General features: G+C 44.5%; 1 protein-coding gene across 1 annotated transcript in view; it reads left to right on the forward strand.

Moving 5' to 3' along the window:
• The first annotated feature begins 336 nt into the window (after positions 1–336).
• The window catches only part of CEP135 (centrosomal protein 135), a 29,400-nt gene continuing 9,915 nt past the window's right edge, over positions 337–19,821 (forward strand). The window contains exons 1-12 of the mRNA XM_054383284.1: positions 337–449; positions 2,096–2,286; positions 3,239–3,406; positions 4,358–4,499; positions 10,436–10,520; positions 11,644–11,772; positions 12,944–13,159; positions 13,700–13,765; positions 16,111–16,261; positions 16,769–16,968; positions 17,661–17,804; positions 18,825–18,968. Of these exons, the coding sequence (XP_054239259.1) occupies positions 337–449; positions 2,096–2,286; positions 3,239–3,406; positions 4,358–4,499; positions 10,436–10,520; positions 11,644–11,772; positions 12,944–13,159; positions 13,700–13,765; positions 16,111–16,261; positions 16,769–16,968; positions 17,661–17,804; positions 18,825–18,968 (1,749 nt within the window). The remainder of the gene's footprint in view (positions 450–2,095; positions 2,287–3,238; positions 3,407–4,357; positions 4,500–10,435; positions 10,521–11,643; positions 11,773–12,943; positions 13,160–13,699; positions 13,766–16,110; positions 16,262–16,768; positions 16,969–17,660; positions 17,805–18,824; positions 18,969–19,821) is intronic.

A 19,821-nucleotide genomic window follows, 5' to 3' on the forward strand; every position in this document is an offset into this window, starting at 1 on the left:
AAAAAAAAAAAAATCAGAATCTACTTCTTAGTTTTCCCACAGAGATCTTTGCAGAGTTCAGTTCTTGCTTTCTGGAAGGAAAATTGATGTTTGGACTCGAAGCTGTCAGGAAAATTAGTTGCCAAGGCAAAGACCTAAAGAAATGCTGTGAACATTTCCAGCTTTTCATTGCTCTACGATCCTCTTCTTGTTTGCTTACATTTTCAGGCCGTGTTTATACACTGTGTTTCGTACACAATAAATGTTTCTGCCATTCCTTTTCTCTGCTCTTCCTGTTTTAAAGGACAAGTGCTATACCACATGGTCTTTTGCAGGTGTGACAAAAGCTGCTTTGCAATGACTGCCACTGCAGAGAGAAGGTTCATCAACCTCAGGAAGCGGCTAGATCAGCTGGGCTATAGGCAACCACTGGGAGTGGAGAGCTTACCTTTGGTGGAAAAGCTTTTCAGGTATTGAAAAAGGTTCCCAGAGTAATCATGTGGTAGATACTGCTTGATTTTTTGCTGTGCTTAGCCTGAAGAGAGTGTTCAAGCAATCTGATTTCAGAGCTAACACCGAGTTCTTGCATATGATGAAGTCAGACGGGTTTGCTTAAGTGCTGAGAACATCTGAAGATTTCATTTAATTCAGCAGAAATGTTTCTAAAATAACTCTAATCATTCTAAAATTCAACTTTTCTAACTTTCTGAAGGAGCCAGGAATAGTCACTATTGATATGTGCTTAAAGGACGCTATTACAACTGGTTGCATGGAAAATAATCCCTGTGGCCTGTATCATGATTTAAAATAAAGCCTTTACAGCTCTGTTTTTTAGTGTCTCAGTTGGAGAAGTTTAAATTTGTTATCTGCAGTTTTTACAGGACACAGAGGAAAAACAGTTTTTCAGGTGACTTTCTTAATATATTTATGTTTCATGGCTTTGATGTGATTGCAAACAGTAATTTCCATGGTAATCCAGTCACATTTAGCTGAACGTGCAAATGTTCTGGGTCTGTTGCTCTCCAGCATCTAATGCAGATGGAAGAACAGATGTGGAGTCATCTGCCTTCAGCAGGAAATCTCGTTCTGGTGTCTAACAGATAGGTTTAATCCCTCAATCACTGACTTGATTTTTACCACAATGTTTATAGCTACTTGCTGCTAATCTCCCTTGTGGAGCTTCTGATCTCCATAGAAACACTGCCAGTATTAGCTACTCTTACCAGCTGGCCTTTTTAATTCTTTACTTCAAGTTTCCTCTGTGGTGTGAGTAGTGCTACAACTTACACAGTGCTTGGAGAAGGAAATCCTTTTGCCAGTGTTGAGTATCTTGCTTGATATAGGAAATAGGGTTCACAGGATCACAACCTCTCTGGGCAGCCTGTTCCAGTGCTCTGAGACCCTCACAGTGAGGAAGTTTCTCCTCATGTTGAGGTGGAACCTCCTGTGCCGTAGTTTATATCCATTGTCCCTTGTCCTATCCCAGGGTGCAACTGAGCAGAGCCTGTCCCCTCCCTCTTGATCCCAGCCCTCAAATATTGATAGACATTGATCAGATCCCCTCTCAGTCTTCTCTTCTCCAGACTAACCAGCCCCAAGGCTCTCAGCCTCTCCTCCCCAGGCAGTGCTCCAGTCCCTTCAGCATCCTTGTAGCCCTCCCTTGGACTCTCTCCAGCAGATCCTTGTCCCTCTTGAACTGGGGAGCCCAGAACTGGATGCAATATTCCAGGTGTGGCCTCACTAGGACAGAGTAGAGAGGGAGGAGAACCTCCCTGGATCTGCTGGACACACTCCTCTGAATGCACTCCAGTTCACTGAATAAACTCCTTATACACTTTCTAAATTCTTGTGAGTTTTTAACATTTGCCCTGTCCTTCCTTTTATGTTATTGATTCCTGCCTTTGGTTTTTCTGACATGAATGTTCACTCTTTGACCCAATTTGTTCTGTAGTTAGCACGGTATCAGGCAAAGGGTTTAGTTTCTCAGGCCCAATTTGTTCTGCAGTTAGCATGATATCAGGTAAAGGGTTTAGTTTCTCAGGCCATCATAAATCTTGACATCTGCAGTGTAAGTGCTGCTAACCTTACCCACGTGTTTGATGCTCTTTCATTCCAGTGACCTTGTTCATACAACTGAGAGCTTGCGCACTGCGAAATTATCTGCTGGGAAAAATGAGAAGGAGAGCAGCAATTTTGATGCTATTTTGGAACCTTACAAAACAGAGAATGCTCAGCTTACCAGGGAAAATAATGAGCTCCATTTAGAAATCTTGAAGCTGAAGGAACAATCTGAGCGACATGTTAAAGGTAACATCAAAGTGATGATTGTTTTTTAATCCTTCACTGCCAAACTGCAGCCAAATCCTTGACCTGCAGATTCATCTGTAACTTGTGAGTGGTCATGGACTTTGGTGCCTTAGAATCCACACACATTTCTCTTTTAGTTAAAAAGCTTCTGAGATCATGGGAAGTGTTGTGATCAAACATGAAAATGTTAGAACTTTTTACCATATGCTTTCATACTTTGAAATGCTCAAATACTGCTCTTAAATACTCCAATAGTGCCTCCAGTTCTGGTGTCCCCAGCAGAAGGGGGACACAGATTTGTTGGAGAGAGTCCAAAGGAGGCCACAAAAGATGATCCAAGGGCTGCGGCAGCTCTGCTGTGAGGCCAGGCTGAAGGAGCTGGGGGTGTTCAGTCTGGAGAAGAGAAGACTCTGGGGGGACCTTAGAGCTGCCTGCCAGGACCTGAAGGGATCCTGCAGGAAGGCTGCAGAGGAACTTCTCCTAAGGGGGTCTAGAGACAGGCCAAGGGGCAATGGTTTGAGGCTGAGGCAGAGGAGGGTTAGAGTGGAGCTGAGGAAGAAGTTTTTGAGTAGGTGGTGAGACTCTGGCACAGGCTGCCCAGGGAGGCTGTGGCTGCCTCCTGCCTGGGGGTGCTGAAGGCCAGGCTGGATGAGACCTTGAGCAGCTGAGTGTAGTTGAGAGGTGTCCCTGGGCATGGTGGGGAGGTTGGAGGAGATGAGCTCTGAGGTCCCTTCCAGCCTGAGCCAGTCTATGACTCTATGTGCCTTTATCCTACAGAGGTGTTTTATTTGTATAACAAATACGTATTTGTGTGTGGTTTTATATCTATACACACACACATGTATGTGTATTGGAAACGTTCTTGTTCTAGAAAAAGAATAGAGGATTCCCTTTATGTCTGTGTTGCTGCTACCAGGAAAAACAATAATACAGCTTTTTGTCTCCCTTGAAGATTTGAAAGCCTCCTTGAGGAGGGTTGAACATGACACCTCTGACTTGAAATTCCTGAATAACCAATATGTGCATAAAATTAAAATGCTGGAAAAGGAGAACAAAGCGAAGACTGAAAAAATTCAGCAGCTTCAGGAGAAGAATCTGCAAGCAGTGGTGCAAACACCTGGTGAGTGTAAATAATTGCAATTACTCTAACTCTGGGCTGGTTTTGGCTCTTCAGAATGTAATGGTTTGGGTTTTTTCCTCTAAGACGAGTTACTACAGTAAAATAACTCTCCAGTAGAATAACATTACTTGGAAAGTTTGGGCTCTGAATTCAGTTCTTTGTAGGGAAGAATTTTCTTTAGCACAGCTCTTGTGTCAGGGACAGAGATGGATACAAAGTTAGGCTCAGTAGAAAATTATGGAGCTGGAATGTGGATGTGAATCCACAGCTGAAATGCTGCACCTAGTTCAGTCAGAGGCAGGTTGTTTGATATTTGAAGCTTTTTGACAGCTAATTGATGATGTGTGACCACTTCAGATTATTGTAACAAAGATACCAAAGTAGCAAGATGCAAAATCTGTCCACAAACCACATTGCAACCCTCTGAAAGCTTCCAGTATCTTTTTTCCCTTCTCTTTATTGCTTTAGTTTTAATATAATGCTGCCATGCAAGCAAATAACCTGCTCCACGTGATATGCCTATGATTGTCATTCACCAAAGTGACAACAGGATAGGAGGAAAAAACCTATTACTAAACAATACAGATGTTAGTTCAGTCATAAAATAGCTATCAAATGTGAAAATGTCTTTGATGGTTTGGTTCAGCTTTTGTAGCAAGGCAAATCACAAGCAGATTGAACAAGGCTGAGCTGTTGAATGTTTAGGGCCTTGAACAGTGGAGAAAATGACTTCTACTGAACTTTGCATGTTTCCTTCTGGTAAAAGTGAACTTGGACAAAGCTGAAACCAACCTGTGAGAAAGGTGGTGTCTGCGATGTGCAAATGATACCAACTCAGATGGTGCAGGATGACAGTTCAGGAGCAGTGGCATAAGCAGGAAATGTCAGCTTTTTGTTACAGCCAACAGCTGCCTTGCTCTGACCCTAAGTAACAACCCTTTGGGCTTCCAGGTGGCAGGAAGAGAAGCATTCCCTTCAGGCGCCAGCGCATGCAGCTCGACCAGCCTGTGCCCCCCTCTGGGGTCAGCTCCTACCCAGTTCCTCAGCCAGAGGACCCTTACATTGCAGACCTCCTTCAGGTGGCTGATAATCGGTAAGCTAAAGCACTTCCCACATCTGAAGGATGACTGTTCAATACTTGCAGGGATTTGCCACCCCCCACCCCCTTCCTGTCTCTCCAGTTTGCCTCAAACAAAAGGGTATTTTGTTTGTGTGTGAAGAGCAGCAGAGGTCTTGCTTAGTGATGGACAAGTTGCAATGGATATTTCAGAAGCTGCTTATTTCCTTAAAGGACTCCTCCTAAGATTTCTCTCATGGGTTTACTGGTATATTTAATTTCTGGAAAAGAAGCCATTAGGGTGTAGTGTTTTGTATAGGACTTAACTGATTTTTCCTATGGGTTTTGGAAAATTCAAGTACCTTGATTTTTGGTAATACTGTTTTTGGCTTGTGAACCTGTACTGTGAAAGGTACAATTCCTTTTTCTTATTTGGAATGTATCTGAGGACAGTTTACCTGGCAAGGTGTTGGTAGTGGGGGGGCTGCAAGAATGGCCTCTCTGAGAAGAAACCAACAGCTACCCTGTGCTGGGCACATCCAGTTCCACCTGGCTTCAAAACAGCCACTGTGGGTCACAGCTAAGCCCATCAGCCCCTGTGAAAATATGTGAAAGAAAGGCTAAAACATGATGCTAGCAGCAGCAGTGAGAGGGAGGAGTAAGAACAATGTGACAGAAACAAACCTGTGGACAACAAAGTCAGTGAAGAGGGAAGAAGAGGTGGTAGAAGCAGAAAAGCAGTGACTGCTGTGCAGCCCATGGAGAAGACCGTGGGGATACAGACTTTCTGTGCAGCCTGTGGAGGGCGTAGCATCAGAGCAGATATCTGTACTGCAGCCCATGGAGGACCATGTCAGAGCAAATACCTACACTGCCGCCCATGGAGGACCATATCAGAGCAGATACCTACACTGCAGCCCATGGGGGACCATATCAGAGCAGATACCTACACTGCAGCCCATGGGGGACCATATCAGAGCAGACACCTACACTGCAGCCCATGGGGGACCATATCAGAGCAGATACCTACACTGCAGCCCATGGAGGACCACATCAGAGCAGATACCTACACTGCAGGCCATGGAGGACCACATCAGAGCAGATGCCTACACTGCAGGCCATGGAGGACCACATCAGAGCAGATACCTACACTGCAGGCCATGGGGGACCGTATCAGAGCAGATGCCTACACTGCAGGCCATGGGGGACCGTATCAGAGCAGACACCTACACTGCAGGCCATGGGGGACCATATCAGAGCAGATACCTACACTGCAGGCCATGGGGGACTGTATCAGAGCAGACACCTACACTGCAGCCCATGGAGGACCACATCAGAGCAGATACCTACACTGCAGGCCATGGGGGACCATATCAGAGCAGACACCTACACTGCAGCCCATGGAGGACCACATCAGAGCAGACACCTACACTGCAGGCCATGGGGGACCGTATCAGAGCAGACACCTACACTGCAGCCCGTGGAGGACCACATCAGAGCAGATGCCTACACTGCAGGCCATGGGGGACCATATCAGAGCAGACACCTACACTGCAGCCCGTGGAGGACCACATCAGAGCAGATGCCTACACTGCAGCCCATGGAGGACCATATCAGAGCAGACACCTACACTGCAGCCCATGGAGGACCACATCAGAGCAGATACCTACACTGCAGCCCATGGAGGACCACATCAGAGCAGATGCCTACACTGCAGCCCATGGAGGACCATATCAGAGCAGATGCCTACACTGCAGGCCATGGGGGACCATATCAGAGCAGATACCTACACTGCAGCCCATGGAGGACCACATCAGAGCAGATGCCTACACTGCAGCCCATGGAGGACCATATCAGAGCAGACACCTACACTGCAGCCCGTGGAGGAGCCTATGCTGGAACAGGAGGCTATGCCCTGAAGCATGATGCAGTATTACAAAGCTTTGTGAACTGACCACAGTTGCATGCCCCATCCCTGCTGCACCACTGGGGGAGGGGGAGGTATGAGAGTGCTGTGAGGTGAGAGACGGGACGAGGCCTGATGCAAGCCAAGTGTTGATTTATTGTACAAAGCTTTTTCTTTATATAGGTTAACATCATATCAGAAGGCAGCTTGTAATTGGTCATTGGTATGTCCATACTACAGTTGTAAATTCATGATTGGCTACAGAGAGAAAGTATCACATGAACGCATATATTTTTCAGAAGGCTTAAGCATACGTCAGGCAAGAGATAAAGGGATTCCATAATTCTGTCCTAAGTTTTGCTTTGTTCTTGTTACCAGGTCCCTGCATAACTCCCTTAGGTCACAGTGACTACTGGGAGTCAACCTATCTATGTTTTCCTTTCTAGCTGCACTCTGTTCCCAGGGTTTGCCACCCCCTGCCACTCCCAGGGTTAAAGCATCTCCTTCTATCAGTAAGACAGTGTCTGGGGTTCTGGTGCCTAAATCAATTCCTTCATTTCCCCCTTCCTGTTGAGCGATAAAGATTCTCTTGAGTGATCGATTAATTAAACCTTATAAACATTGCAATATACAGGGTAAAAAAAGCAATAAAAAAAGCAAAACAGCAAAAGCATAAATGATTGTTTTAGCAAGACTACGAAGTCAACCAAAATGGTTAAAGGACCAAGACTGCGAAGTCCTCCTCTGATTTGTGAGGGCAGAGCTGGCCAGGCTCTATCCCCACAAATAAGGAAAACACCTGCAGGCAGATAATGAGGATGGGAATGCCTCTTCACTTCTATGAATTCAGCTCGATTGCACCATGCAGTATAATTTCTGTACCTCTTCCCTGCTGGAGTAACATCCTGAATATCAGTGGCCTTGTCTGATGTAGAATTAAACACAACACAGTAATCCATTCTTACCAATCCTAACATACTTATCTCTTGAGGCTAGTCAGATTTGTCTTTTCAAATCCTTTACACCCAAAACTATGAAAACTTTTAAGTGTGCCAGGAAGCACATGTAGAATGATCTTTTCAAGTTCAGTGGCTCAGGTTTTTCAGTGATGTCCTTTTACCCATTCACTGATATGCCCACCAGACAGGTGCTGAAGGGATTGGCAGGCGTTGATACGGAGAGGCACAGAATGTCTCGTCCTATGGCCTTGGCAAGCGTGACCCACACATTTTGCTGTGGTTGCTTTGAGATCTGCAAGGCTGCTGCTGCAGTCAGCATCCAAAGGATGATGAAAGCACTGAGACCCAATACAGTCCAAAACCTGTTGAGACACAAGCATATCCTCCACCCGAGGTTATTAATGCGCTGATGGTAGTCAAATAATTGAAGTGACGTGTCATTGGGGTTTCCTGGGAATCATTAGGAAGCTGCAAAAAATTTAAATTTTAAAATGTAAAACATACATAGCTTTGTTTAACCAGGCCTCTGAGGAGGCCCCTGCCATTCCCCCTCTTTAGTTTTTGCAAAAGTCACTTCAGTGTACTGTGTGAGGGAATAAGGAACACAGGGAACATGAGCGATACCCCACAGTTGCAAGAATGAATTAATTTTACCAGATAGATAGGCTGGGCTATTTGTCTATTCCTGGGTAACCACTGTTTAACTATAACATTCTGGTGAGTTAACAAATAAATCTACATAAACATATTCTCTAATTACATGACATTAAGGCATTGAAACATTCAGTCCCGAATGAGATGTTTCCTCCGGGGACACTCATGCAGTCAGCTTCAGATCAGTGCTTCTGATCTCAGTTAAACAGGCACTGTGGTCAGACTCAGTGGTCAGCTGATTGTCAGCTTCACGGGCACTGCTGTTTGTCCCATCCTTTGAGTGTGGTGTTCTGCCATGCTGGCATCAGAAATATAATCCTTATTTTAAAACCTTTATAACCACAAAGACCAAAACAACATTCTATAACGTTTCTAAAATAAAGTCTTAATAAACTGCTAATACCAAAAAAGACCTAAAAACTTAAAGAACTATGTGAAAATTAAATCATCAAAGTAATGTGAAAGAAAACAACAAAAAAGATGTTATATTATATAAAGCGCGCTTTTCAAAATGAAAACTTATTTACCATATGTATATAGAGCTCTTTTTGAAATTGCCAGCACACTCAAAAAAAAAAGAGAGGTTTGAACCAGAAAAAAGGAAAAAAAGAAACCTTAACCTATAAACTCATAAAACCAGTAGCACTTACATGGTATTATGCTTGTTAATTAGGAAAAATACTTTAACATAATCACTAAAAACTTAAAAGCTCAAATCCCTTACAATCAGAAGTAATGATAAAAACAATACATAGATATCAGTTGCATTCATGAAATGGTGAAATACCTTTCTTAACAAAACTTAACACTGTTACTTTAAAATTACAACACAGGTTTCTGCAGACCTTCAACAGGGAGTGAAAAAAGGGAGTGAGATAAGGAGGGAGAAGGAAGGGGGGGAGAGAAAAGGGGGGGAGGCAAACGGCAGTAGAGAAGACACTTTTTTCTTTTTTTCTTTTCGTTGTTCACATGCTGTTGTCTTCAGAAATGTGCAGATTTTCCAGCTTTGAAGTGAAGGTTCTGACTGCATGAGCACTGCCTTCAGCTCCAAGGTTGCTTTTTCATTAATTTCTTGATGAAAAAACTGTGACATTTCTTTAAAGAATCAAGGTCTGTAAACACTAGTGCCGCTGCTGATAGACGAGAGCAATGGGAGCCGCAGCCGCCGCCTCCTCCACGGGACAAGCCAGAGCCAGCACGGGGGTCGCCGCTTGGCTCCCTGCTGTGGCTGGCACTGCCGCTCTGAGACTCGTGATGGCCCAGCCAGGGGCCATCTCCTCCTGCTGCCCCATACCGCTGTCCATGCTGTAACTGTGGGGATTTTTTCTGGCACCCGCTTCAGTGCTACTCCAAGATCATGGCCAGAAATAACTTTGCCATGCTTTTTAAGGAGTGCATTAATTAGTTCATATACGTCTCTCTCTGGGGACAACTCTTGATTCCCCATTTCAGTTTCCCACAGCTCACCTCACTTCCTGGAGGGATGATATGTTGCCGGCCGGCGTCCTGCTTCCTTTCAGCAGCTCACTTAAGTTCTGTGGGACGTCGCAGCAGGCCACAGTATAGTGGTTATTGCCTCATCACATCGAGGGTCACCATTATGCTGTGATGGAGAGACGGGACGAGGCCTGATGCAAGCCAAGTGTTGATTTATTGTACAAAGCTTTTTCTTTATATAGGTTAACATAATATCAGAAGGCAACTTGTAATTGGTCATTGGTATGTCCATACTACAGTTGTAAATTCATGATTGGCTACAGAGAGAAAGTATCACACGAATGCATATATTTTTCAGAAGGCTTAAGCACACGTCAAGCAAGAGATAAAGGGATTCCATAATTCTGTCCTAAGTTTTGCTTTGTTCTTGTTACCAGGTCCCTGCATAACTCCCTTAGGTCACAGTGACTACTGGGAGTCAACCTATCTATGTTTTCCTTTCTAGCTGCACTCTGTTCCCAGGGTTTGCCACCCATCAGGGTTAAAGCATCTCCTTCTATCAGTAAGACAGTGTCTGGGGTTCTGGTCCCTAAATCAGTTCCTTCAAGTTAGAAATGAAGTGAGGTTCAGCTTGGAAAAGATCAGAGTGGGAGGAAGATGTTCCCACTCTATTTTTAATTGAGGATAAATTAAATTGGTCTTCTCCAAGTTGAGTCTGTCACTGGTGACAGCAATTGATAAATCTTCTTGTCTTTACCTTGACCCAGAGCTTTTCCATCTTAGTTTCTCCCCCATCCTGTTGAGGAGGGGAAGTGAGAGCAGCTGGGTGGAGCTCTGGCATCCAACCAAGGTTAACCCACTGCAATATCTCAAAGAATGGCTTCTACATTAATGTTTTGGAGGAACAAAACTGTGTTTTGGTGAAATACATTTAGGAGCAAAGAGAGGGTATTGAATTGCTCTGTACCTGGGATTCTCCCTTGAATCCACGTAAAGAGTGTGTTACTGCATTGCAGAATTCATGAACTCCAGTCAGAAGTCAAAGAGCTGCAGGAAAAACTGGAGATCACTGAACGTGGAATGAAAAATTACAACAAACAGGTATGTGTGCAGGTTGTTAGCTATCAGTCATTGACCTCCCTGGGAAAGCAATGTGAAACGCAATCATTCTGGCTTGCCTCTGCTCTGGAGACAGCAGCAGTGACAAAAGCCTCTTCTGCTGCTATGTGTATACATTGTGTATGCATTAAATAAGCTAACCTTGATAACTGTAAGTTGAATTTGTGCATGCCTAAGGTATCCCCTGTCAGCAGGACACACACCTCACTCAGCACTAGGCCTACATTGTTTCTGTTCTGTTAGTTTCTGCTGTTAGGTTTTCCTGCAATGGATTTCAAGAAGCCCTTTCTGTTGTCCTTGACCTCCCTTGCAAGGTTCAATTCCAAGGAGGCCTTAGCTTTCCTAGCAGCCTCCCTACATCCTCTGACAACCGCCTTATGCTCCTCCCATGTGGCCAGCTCCTCCTTCCAGGACCTATAGACTCTCCTCTTCAACTTGACTTTGCTCAGCAGTTCCCTATTGAAGCATGCAGGTCTCCTGGCTTCCCTTCTCCATTTCCTCCCTGTTGGTATGCTCTGGTCCTGAGTTTGGAAGAAGTGTTCCTTGAATGCTAGCCAACTGTCTTGGGCCTCTTCACCTTCCAGTTCCTTATGATTCTGTAATTTTAGTGCAGAAGTATTCATAGAATGGCTCAGGTTAGAAGGGAGCTCAGAACTCATCTCCTCCAACCTCCCCACCATGCCCAGGGACACCTCTCAACTACACTCAGCTGCTCAAGGTCTCATCCAGCCTGGCCTTCAGCACCCCCAGGCAGGAGGCAGCCACAGTCTCCCTGGGCAGCCTGTGCCAGAGTCTCACCACCCTCCTCCTCAACAACTTCTTCCTCAGCTCCACTCTAACCCTGCTCTGCCTCAGCTTCAAACCATTCCCCCTTGGCCTGTCTCTAGACAAATTCTCATTGATTTGATTTCTTTTTCTTTCAGAGAAACCTCTTTGTTCAGAGAAATCCATTACTGGAAAAAGATTAATATTAAAGATCAAAATGACATTATTAGGTGCATATTTTTTTACTGAAAACTATGTAGGTGTTTATTTGAATAAAAGCTCTATTAAATGGTATAGAAGATAGCAAAGACTTTTTTTTTTCCCCTCCCCCCTGTCAAAGGTTGAGCTAAGAGACAAGGAAATAGAGCGCCTGGTGCTGGCACTGGATGGTGGACGTTCTCATGAGGTTATCTCTTTGGAGTCAAGAAATAAAAGTAATGAGAAGCTTATCACCCATTTGAATTTGCAGGTAATGGATTTATAAGTGTTGGTTAGTCAAAACTAGAGGTAGTAGCAATTCCAACAAAAATAACCCACAAAACTTCTGGCTCTTTAAGAAAAGCACTGTTAGATCTACACTCAGTTGACCTTGCTCTGGTCTTCAGGTGGCAGTGGTTCTTCTCTAAGGACATTTCATTTCTTGTTTTAAAAGTCTGTTTTGCTAAAGGATTCTATGAATTCACATCTGTATCAGAATCACACAGAATGCTAGGGGCTGGGAGGGACCTCCAGGAACACAGACAGGTGGGTTTGGAAAGTCTCTAGAGAAGGAGACTACACAACCTCTCTGGGCAGCCTGCTCCAGGGCTCTGTCAACTATCACTGGAGCTGCATAAAGCTGGCTCTGGCCCATCAAGAGTGTTTGCTGAGGCTCAGTGCCAACAGGCTGTTTTCTCCTCTACCAATAGGTGGCTGGGTATCTCTGTGTGATAGCATTCATGACTAGGAGTGGGCTCAGACCTTCTTCTGTGTCTACAGTAATAGTTCTTCCTGGAGTTAGTTGGAAAGTTGTGTGGAGATGAAAGTGGAGCACCTTGTTAGCTTGACTCTTTAAAGATACTCCAGGCTCTCATTCTTCTGGCTGCTGTAATTTATTGTGTGTGAGTTTTTATTCCTACTCTACATCCCTGCCTCTCTTCCCTTGACTCTGAGGGGAAGGTATACTGGGAAAAACAATGTTTGTAGAGCAGGATTTCTGAGGGTGTTGTGTTTAAGGTGTGTTGGAGGCCAGATGAGTTTTGGGAATCTGATCTGTAAAGCTTCACTTTCATGAAGGACTGACAGTGAGACTAAGCCTAACAAATATGCTACAGAAGTGGAGAGCAGAGTGTGCCCTCATATCCTGGGCAGCTTAGGGAAACTGAAGGCACTGCTTCTGCCAGACTGATGCTCAAGAAAGGTTTCTGCACTGATCTCTGCTTTTCAGTCCTTGGTTCTTAGAACAAGCCTCAGGTTTTGAAGAGCTGATAAAGAACACTGCAGTAATTAATTCCTTGAGCTTGCACCTTGGTATGAGCATGGTTTTTTTCATGCTGATAAGCATTAAGCTGTAGAGATGCTGTATGTCAGAAGATTGGGAGGAGCTTTTGCTACCCAGCTGAACAACACATACCCATGTTTTAATGAAAAATATCTTTCAGATTGAGTGTCTTCAGCAGACAAACAAAGAGCTTGAAAATCGCATTCAAGACCTCCTGGACACGAAACAAAATGTGACTAGTGAGGTGGTCCACCTGAGCAATACAAATGAACAACTCTGCCAAGAACTGAATGAAATAGACCACTTGGCACAGCAGTTGGAGAGACACAAGGAAATTGTGCTGGAGACTGCAGATAAGGAAATAGAAGAAGCAAAGGTAATCACTAATGTGTTAGTGTGAAGGATCTGCTCAGCTCTTAGGTAGTTTTGTATCTTTGAATTGCAAGAGATGACCTAATGACTTGGTAAAGAGACCTTTTTCCAGTTTACTTAACATCATACAAAATTTCTCACTGAAAGCTGATCGGTCATAGCAACTTTGTCTCTTTATTAGGTGAGATGAGTTCAGGTGAGAGGCAATCTGTCTCTCTTCTTCTATTAGTTTAGTATAAAATACATTTCTGAGACCCTTAAAACTATTGCCATGTAATATTTGCAACTTGTGGTTGGCAGGGCTTATGCTGTGAGGAGTCATGCAATCATTTGTTTCATTGGGGTCCTCTAGAAGAGCCTGGGTGTGTTACCATCCAATTTTCAGTGCCTTCAGTTCATAACTTCAAGTCTGGCAGATTATTAGGAACTAATGATACTTTATTTCTTTCAAACATAGTCTGTTTCCTTAACTTTGTAGTAGCAAAGGGATTATTGCCATTTTGAATATGTAACTTTTAACATGTAGGTTCATTTTGGTTGATAGAAAGAAATTGAAAGAAAGCAAAGTGAAGTACAGGAGCTTGAAGAAACAGTAACAAAGCTGAAATCAGTAAGTAAAAACCCTTCCAGTTCTTGATTGTAGCTTTCCTGTTGTACTGTCACCCATGGGATTCTTTCAGTTATTATAAAATTGAACAGAAGACAACTTTTGTAGTACCCCAAAACTCTAGCATCATAAGCTGCTAATTAATAAATGAAAGAGCTAAAGAAGCTATGTCCTATTGTTGCAAAAGTAAACTGACAGAAACCTCTGTGTACAGTATGGATGACTGTTCTAAAGGTACATTTCCTTATTTCTGCTAACTGAAGTTTTAGTCCCCATGGCTTAATCATTTTTACCACAAATTAGTTTATAGAATAATAGAGTCCTAGAATGGCTCAGGCTGGAAGGGAGCTCAGAGCTTATCTCCTCCAACCTCCCCACCATGCCCAGGGACACCTCTCAACTACACTCAGCTGCTCAAGGTCTCAGCCAGCCTGGCCTTCAGCACCCCCAGGCAGGAGGCAGCCACAGCCTCCCTGGGCAGCCTGTGCCAGAGTCTCACCACCCTCCTCCTCAACAACTTCTTCCTCAGCTCCACTCTAACCCTGCTCTGCCTCAGCTTCAAACCATTCCCCCTTGGGCTGTCTCTAGACCCCCTGAGGAGAAGTCCCTCTGCAGCCTTCCTGCAGGATCCCTTCAGGTCCTGGCAGGCAGCTCTAAGGTCCCCCCAGAGTCTTCTCTTCTCCAGACTGAACACCCCCAGCTCCCTCAGCCTGGCCTCATAGCAGAGCTGCTCCAGCCCTTGGATCACAGGATCACACAGGATCAAAGGATGTTAGGGGTTGGAAGAGACCCAAGGAGATCATGCAGTCCAACCCCCCTGCCAGAGCAGGACCATATAATCTAGGTCAGGTCACACAGGAACACATCCAGATGGGGCTGGAAAGTCTCCAGAGAAGGAGACTCCACATCCTCTCTGGGAAGCCTGTTCCAGTGCTGTAACCCTTACAGTAAAGAACTTCCCCCTTGTGCTGAGGTGAAACCTCCTGTGGTGCAGCTTACATCCATTGCCTCTTGTCCTATCCCAGGGAGCAAGTGAGCAGAGCCTGTCCCCACCCTCCTGACACCCAGCCCTCAGATATTTATAAACATTTATTAAATCCCCTCTTAGTCTTCTCTTTTCCGGACTAAAAAGCCCCAGGTCCCTCAGCCTCTCCTCACCAGGCAGTGCTCCAGTCCCCTAATCATCCTCATAGCCCTCCACTGGACCCTCTCCAGCAGATCCCTGTCCCTCCTAAGCTGGGGAGCCCAGAACTGAACACAGTACTCGAGATGAGGTCTCAGCAGGGCAGGGAAGAGCAGAGGGGGAGGAGAACCTCCCTGGATCTGCTGGACACTCTTCTTAATACAGCCCAGGATCCCATTGGCCTTCTTGGCCACAAGGACACATTGCTGTCCCCTGGATAACTTGTTAGCCACCAGGATTCCCAGGTCCCTCTCCACAGGGCTGCTCTCCAGCAGATTACCTCCCAGACTGGATAATCATCATTGTTGCTTCTTGTGGATTCACTCCCAACAGCTCTTATGAAATCCTAGAGGATTTTCTTCATTTAAAAGCTGCTTTTTCTCAGATGAAAATAATCAGAACTGTTAATTCCTTGAAGCCCAATTCTTTCCAGCTATAGCAGGTTGTGTTGGTTGAGTCCATTGTTTTGTTTTAGTATTTCTGGTGACCTTGGCAATACAAAAATATTTCACATTTAGGGCAGCAGATATAGGAAAATCCTTTCAAATACCATTTCATTAGCTGCAGGGGTGGGTTCTGTGATGTACTTTAACACCAACAGGACTAAATGCCCTTAAAAATTATTCCTTGCTTTAGTTATTATTTTTTTTTTTTTCCCTGTTTGTATCCAACAATCCTTCTGGTTGACAAGGGTCACAGGATCAGAGGATATTAGGGGTTGGAAGGGACCTCAGGAGATCATCCAGTCCAACCCCCTGGCTGAGCAGGACCAGAGAATCTAGCACAGGACACACAGGAACACATCTAGACAGGACTAGAAGGTCTCCAGAGGAGGAGACTCCACAAGCTTCCTAGGGAGCCTCTTCCAGTGCAATATTCCAGGGCAGAGTAGAGGGGGAGGAGAACCTCCCTCGCTCTGCTGGACACACTCCTCTGAATGCACCCCAGGATACCAGTCCTGCTTTTTATGTTACTGCAGGAGAGGTAGTGTTGATTTGAATAAAAAGTAGTAGAAAAAACAATGATGGCTTTCAAGAAATGTGAAAGTATAAAAAGGTTGAAAGAAGTAAAGAGTCTTTAATGTTAAAGGTTTAACGAACTCTTGACTATTTCTTTCCAAATCTCTCTTGGCACTTCTAATTTTTATCACTACTTATTACTTCAGGAGTTGTGCTCATGTCGTAGGGAGAACGAGAGGCTGAGTGAGGAGCTCTTGGGAAAAACAGATGAGAGAGAGAATCTGGAAGTGTTGCTAAACCAGCTTGAGGAGGAGAAACAAAGGCTGACAGTCAAAACAGACAACTTAGAAATAAAAGGTAAGTCAGGGGCAGAGTTCTGTACATCTTTCTTCATGTACTTTTTGAAATAGAAACCCTGAGCTAGTTAAGATACAGTTAATGCTGAAAGAATTGCTTAGATGTGAGAAGAAGGCTTGAGATCTGCAGTCAGAGCTGAAGTGAAAGCTTTTGTCACAGACACATTTGCATTCTCTGTGTGAGAACTGCAAGTGAAGTTTCTCACTGTGATCTCACAGGACATCCTAATACTGGGCACCACCAGGAGGTGCCTGGCACCTTCACCCTGGCACCCACCCCTCAGATATTGATAGACATTGATCAGATCCCCTCTCAGCCTTCTCCTCTCAAGGCTAAACAGGCCCAGGGCTCTCAGCCTTTCTTCTTGTCATAGAGGTTCCAGTTTCCCAATCATCCTCATAGCTCTCTGTTGGACTCTCCAGCAGGTCCCTGCCTCTCTTGAACTGGGCAGTTCAACACTGGAAATCTGAGTTTCCTCTACAGTTGTTTTTGTTTCTTTATCTACAGAACGAGAACTTGTCCTAGAAATAGAAAGAATGAGAGTAGAATATGGCATAGCCCTAGGAGACAAGTCCCCATCTCGTCTGGATGCCTTTGTAAGGACTTTAGAAGATGACAGAGATTACTACAAGCAGGAGCTGGAGTATCTCCAGAAAGTGATGAGGAGAAGGCCAAGCCCAAGCCCAGGCCGGAGAACTTCAGAGAAGGTAAAGTTTTTGCTGTCAAGATGAGCTCAAAAAGCAATGCAAATGCTAGAAAAGCATTAAAGTAGCTACCAAATGTGTTTTGAAATTCAGTGAAGGGCTGTAGTGGATTTCTTTAGTTAGATTCTTAATGTGAGAAATTAACTCCACTGAACTCCTACTCACATTGTACAGTAACATATTGATTAATTATTGGTCAGTTTGAAATAAATGGAACTAGATGATAAAGAGGAAAAGGTTGGAATTTTATTCTTGGCTGTTGACCTTTTTCTCCTCAACAATTAGTTCTTATTGTTTCAGTTATACCAACAGTGCCAGGCTTTGTCTTTCAATTAGAGTGTATTAAGTCTGTGTTTTTCAGGTATTGCTCATCATGTGAGTTAGTTCTTTTTTGGATATTCATAGATTCATAGAATGGTTTAGGTTGGAAGGGACCTTAAAGATCACCTAGTTCCAACCCCCCAGGTTGCTCAAAGCTTCATGCAACCTGGCCTTGAATACCTCCAGGGAGGGGGCGTCCACAGCCTCCCTGGGCAGCCTGTTCCAGTGGTTCACCACACTCCTACTGAAGAACTTCTTCCTAATCTCCAGTTCTTTGCATTTGTTCAATACAACACTATGTGACATTGAAATTAACTACCCACAGATTTTAACCAGTGTACTCTAATTATTCAGTGTTATTAATGACTTTGCAGAGTGAAGATCTTCGACTGATGAGCAGAGAAAGAGATGAGCTACGGTCCATGCTAGACAGGTTTGAAAAACACATGATAGAAATTCAGTCCAATGTCAAGTTGCTGACTGCAGAGAGAGACAGATTAAATGTTCTTTATGAGCAGGTAAGGGCAGATGGTTTAGAGTGGGTGTGGGAATAACTGATGAACACTTGCTATGATATTGCTTATTTAAAATGGAAAAACCTCTCTACAATAAAACTCGAAGTGTTTAGAACTATAGAACACAGCCAAGAACAATCAAATCCAGGCTGCATCCAGCTCTGGAGCCCTCAATATAGGAAGGACATGGACTTGATGGAGCAGGTCCAGAGGAGGCCACAATAACGATCAGGGTGTTGGAGCACCTCTGCTACAAGGACAGGCTGAGGGAGCTGGGGGTGTTCAGCCTGAAGAAGAGAAGGCTCCAGGGAGACCTAAGACCAGCCTGCCAGGACCTGAAGGGGGCTACAAGAAGGCTACAGAGAGACTGTTTGCAGTGACAGGACAAGGGGCAATGGCTTCAAACTAGAGCAGAGCAGATTTAGATTGGATGTTGGGAACAAGTTCTTTACTGTAAGGTGGAACACTGGAACAGGTTGCCCAGGGAGGTGGTTGAGGCCCCATCCCTAGAGATATTCAAGGTAGGCTCCACAGGGCTCTGGGCAACCTGATCTAGTGGAAGAAGCTCCTGCTGACTGCAGAGGAGTTGGACTGGATGAGCTGTGGAGGTCCCTTCCAACCCAGACCATTCTGTGATTCTATACCTGGTTTGATTACTTGTTAATAAAATGATGTATTACCAAGTTAGTGGATTATCACTTCCTGTATTTGTGAGAAGGGTCAGGGGTGGAAAACAGCAACAGAATTCATGAGAAAGCTGGGTAAAGATACAGGCTGGAAAGCAAGAAGAAATAGTTAACTGATGAGAGACCAGAGAGAACTTGGAACAGAAATAGATGATGTTGGCAGCTGAGGTTGTCATGCCACTGCATGATTTAGGAAGTATATTTTCATTCTCTAGGGGCAAATAAGACTACAATGACCCTCCTGTTGTAATACCAGCACTGAAACTTTCTCTTTTGTTAGTGTGTGCACTGTATTGGTTGGAACCCACATGTGCTAACTAACTGTGATCCTTTAAAGTCTCAAGGGGAACTGAACAGACTGAGAAGGGAAGCAAAGCATAGTTCAGTGTCTCAGAGTCAAATGGAAGAAGAAAGAGATGTTGCACTGAGTGACTATACAAGACTAATGGCAGAAAAGGAAGGCCTCAGAGAAAAACTGAAGGTGAGCTTGCAGTGAGGTGGCACATAGGGAAGTTCATGTCTGGCTGCCAGGCAGTTCTCCTCTTCAACAACTTCTGGACTTGCCTGATTTCAAACTCACTTGAGAGAGGTCAAAGAATTGTCTGAATTGCCCCTGGCTCCTAGATGAGAAAAGGAACATGCTCTTAGGTGCCTGAGGGCAAGCATCACCTTGTGTGAAGAAGCTAGAAATGAAGCTCCATCTGGGCTGCTGCAAAGCCAACCTATGTCAAACCTGACTGTACCATGAATGTTTCCATAGTCTGATTTACTACCACACAGCCAGAGACCTGCAGGGTATCTGAATGCAGTGGCAGTGACTTTGGCCTCTGCTTAAAGCCTGAGCATGCAGTGGAGGGTATGTGCTTCCAGCTCTAGCCTTGCCTCTGGGAGGTGGCCACCAACATTTTGTACATGAGCCACTTGGAAGCAGCTGCACAAGCCCACTTATCTCAGGCATTTCTAGGGAGCTGGAGAGTTTAATAATTTCACTGCACTTATGAACAGATAAATTGTTTAAAATTAATTTCTTCATAGGCTTGGAGAAAAGACCAGTTAGCTGTGGAATGTTACCTATTGTATTAATGATCATTTAATCAGTCAGTTTTAAGCAGCTGAAGACACTAAGCTACCAGTGCTTGCAGCCTTTCATGTGCCTTGGTACCTCAGTAATCCTTGTACAACAACTCACAGATTCTAACTTGGTGGGGACCAAGTAGAAAGACACTTCTGCTATGCAAAGCCTGCAAGCCCCAGCACATTCAGTGAAGTCACATTGAAGTGCTGTGCTTTCAGGTGATGCTCTCTAGTTTTGTAGAGAGACCTTTGCATGTGGG

Source organism: Indicator indicator, chromosome 8 (genome assembly GCF_027791375.1).
Source record: "Indicator indicator isolate 239-I01 chromosome 8, UM_Iind_1.1, whole genome shotgun sequence".
Classification (NCBI taxonomy): domain Eukaryota; kingdom Metazoa; phylum Chordata; class Aves; order Piciformes; family Indicatoridae; genus Indicator; species Indicator indicator.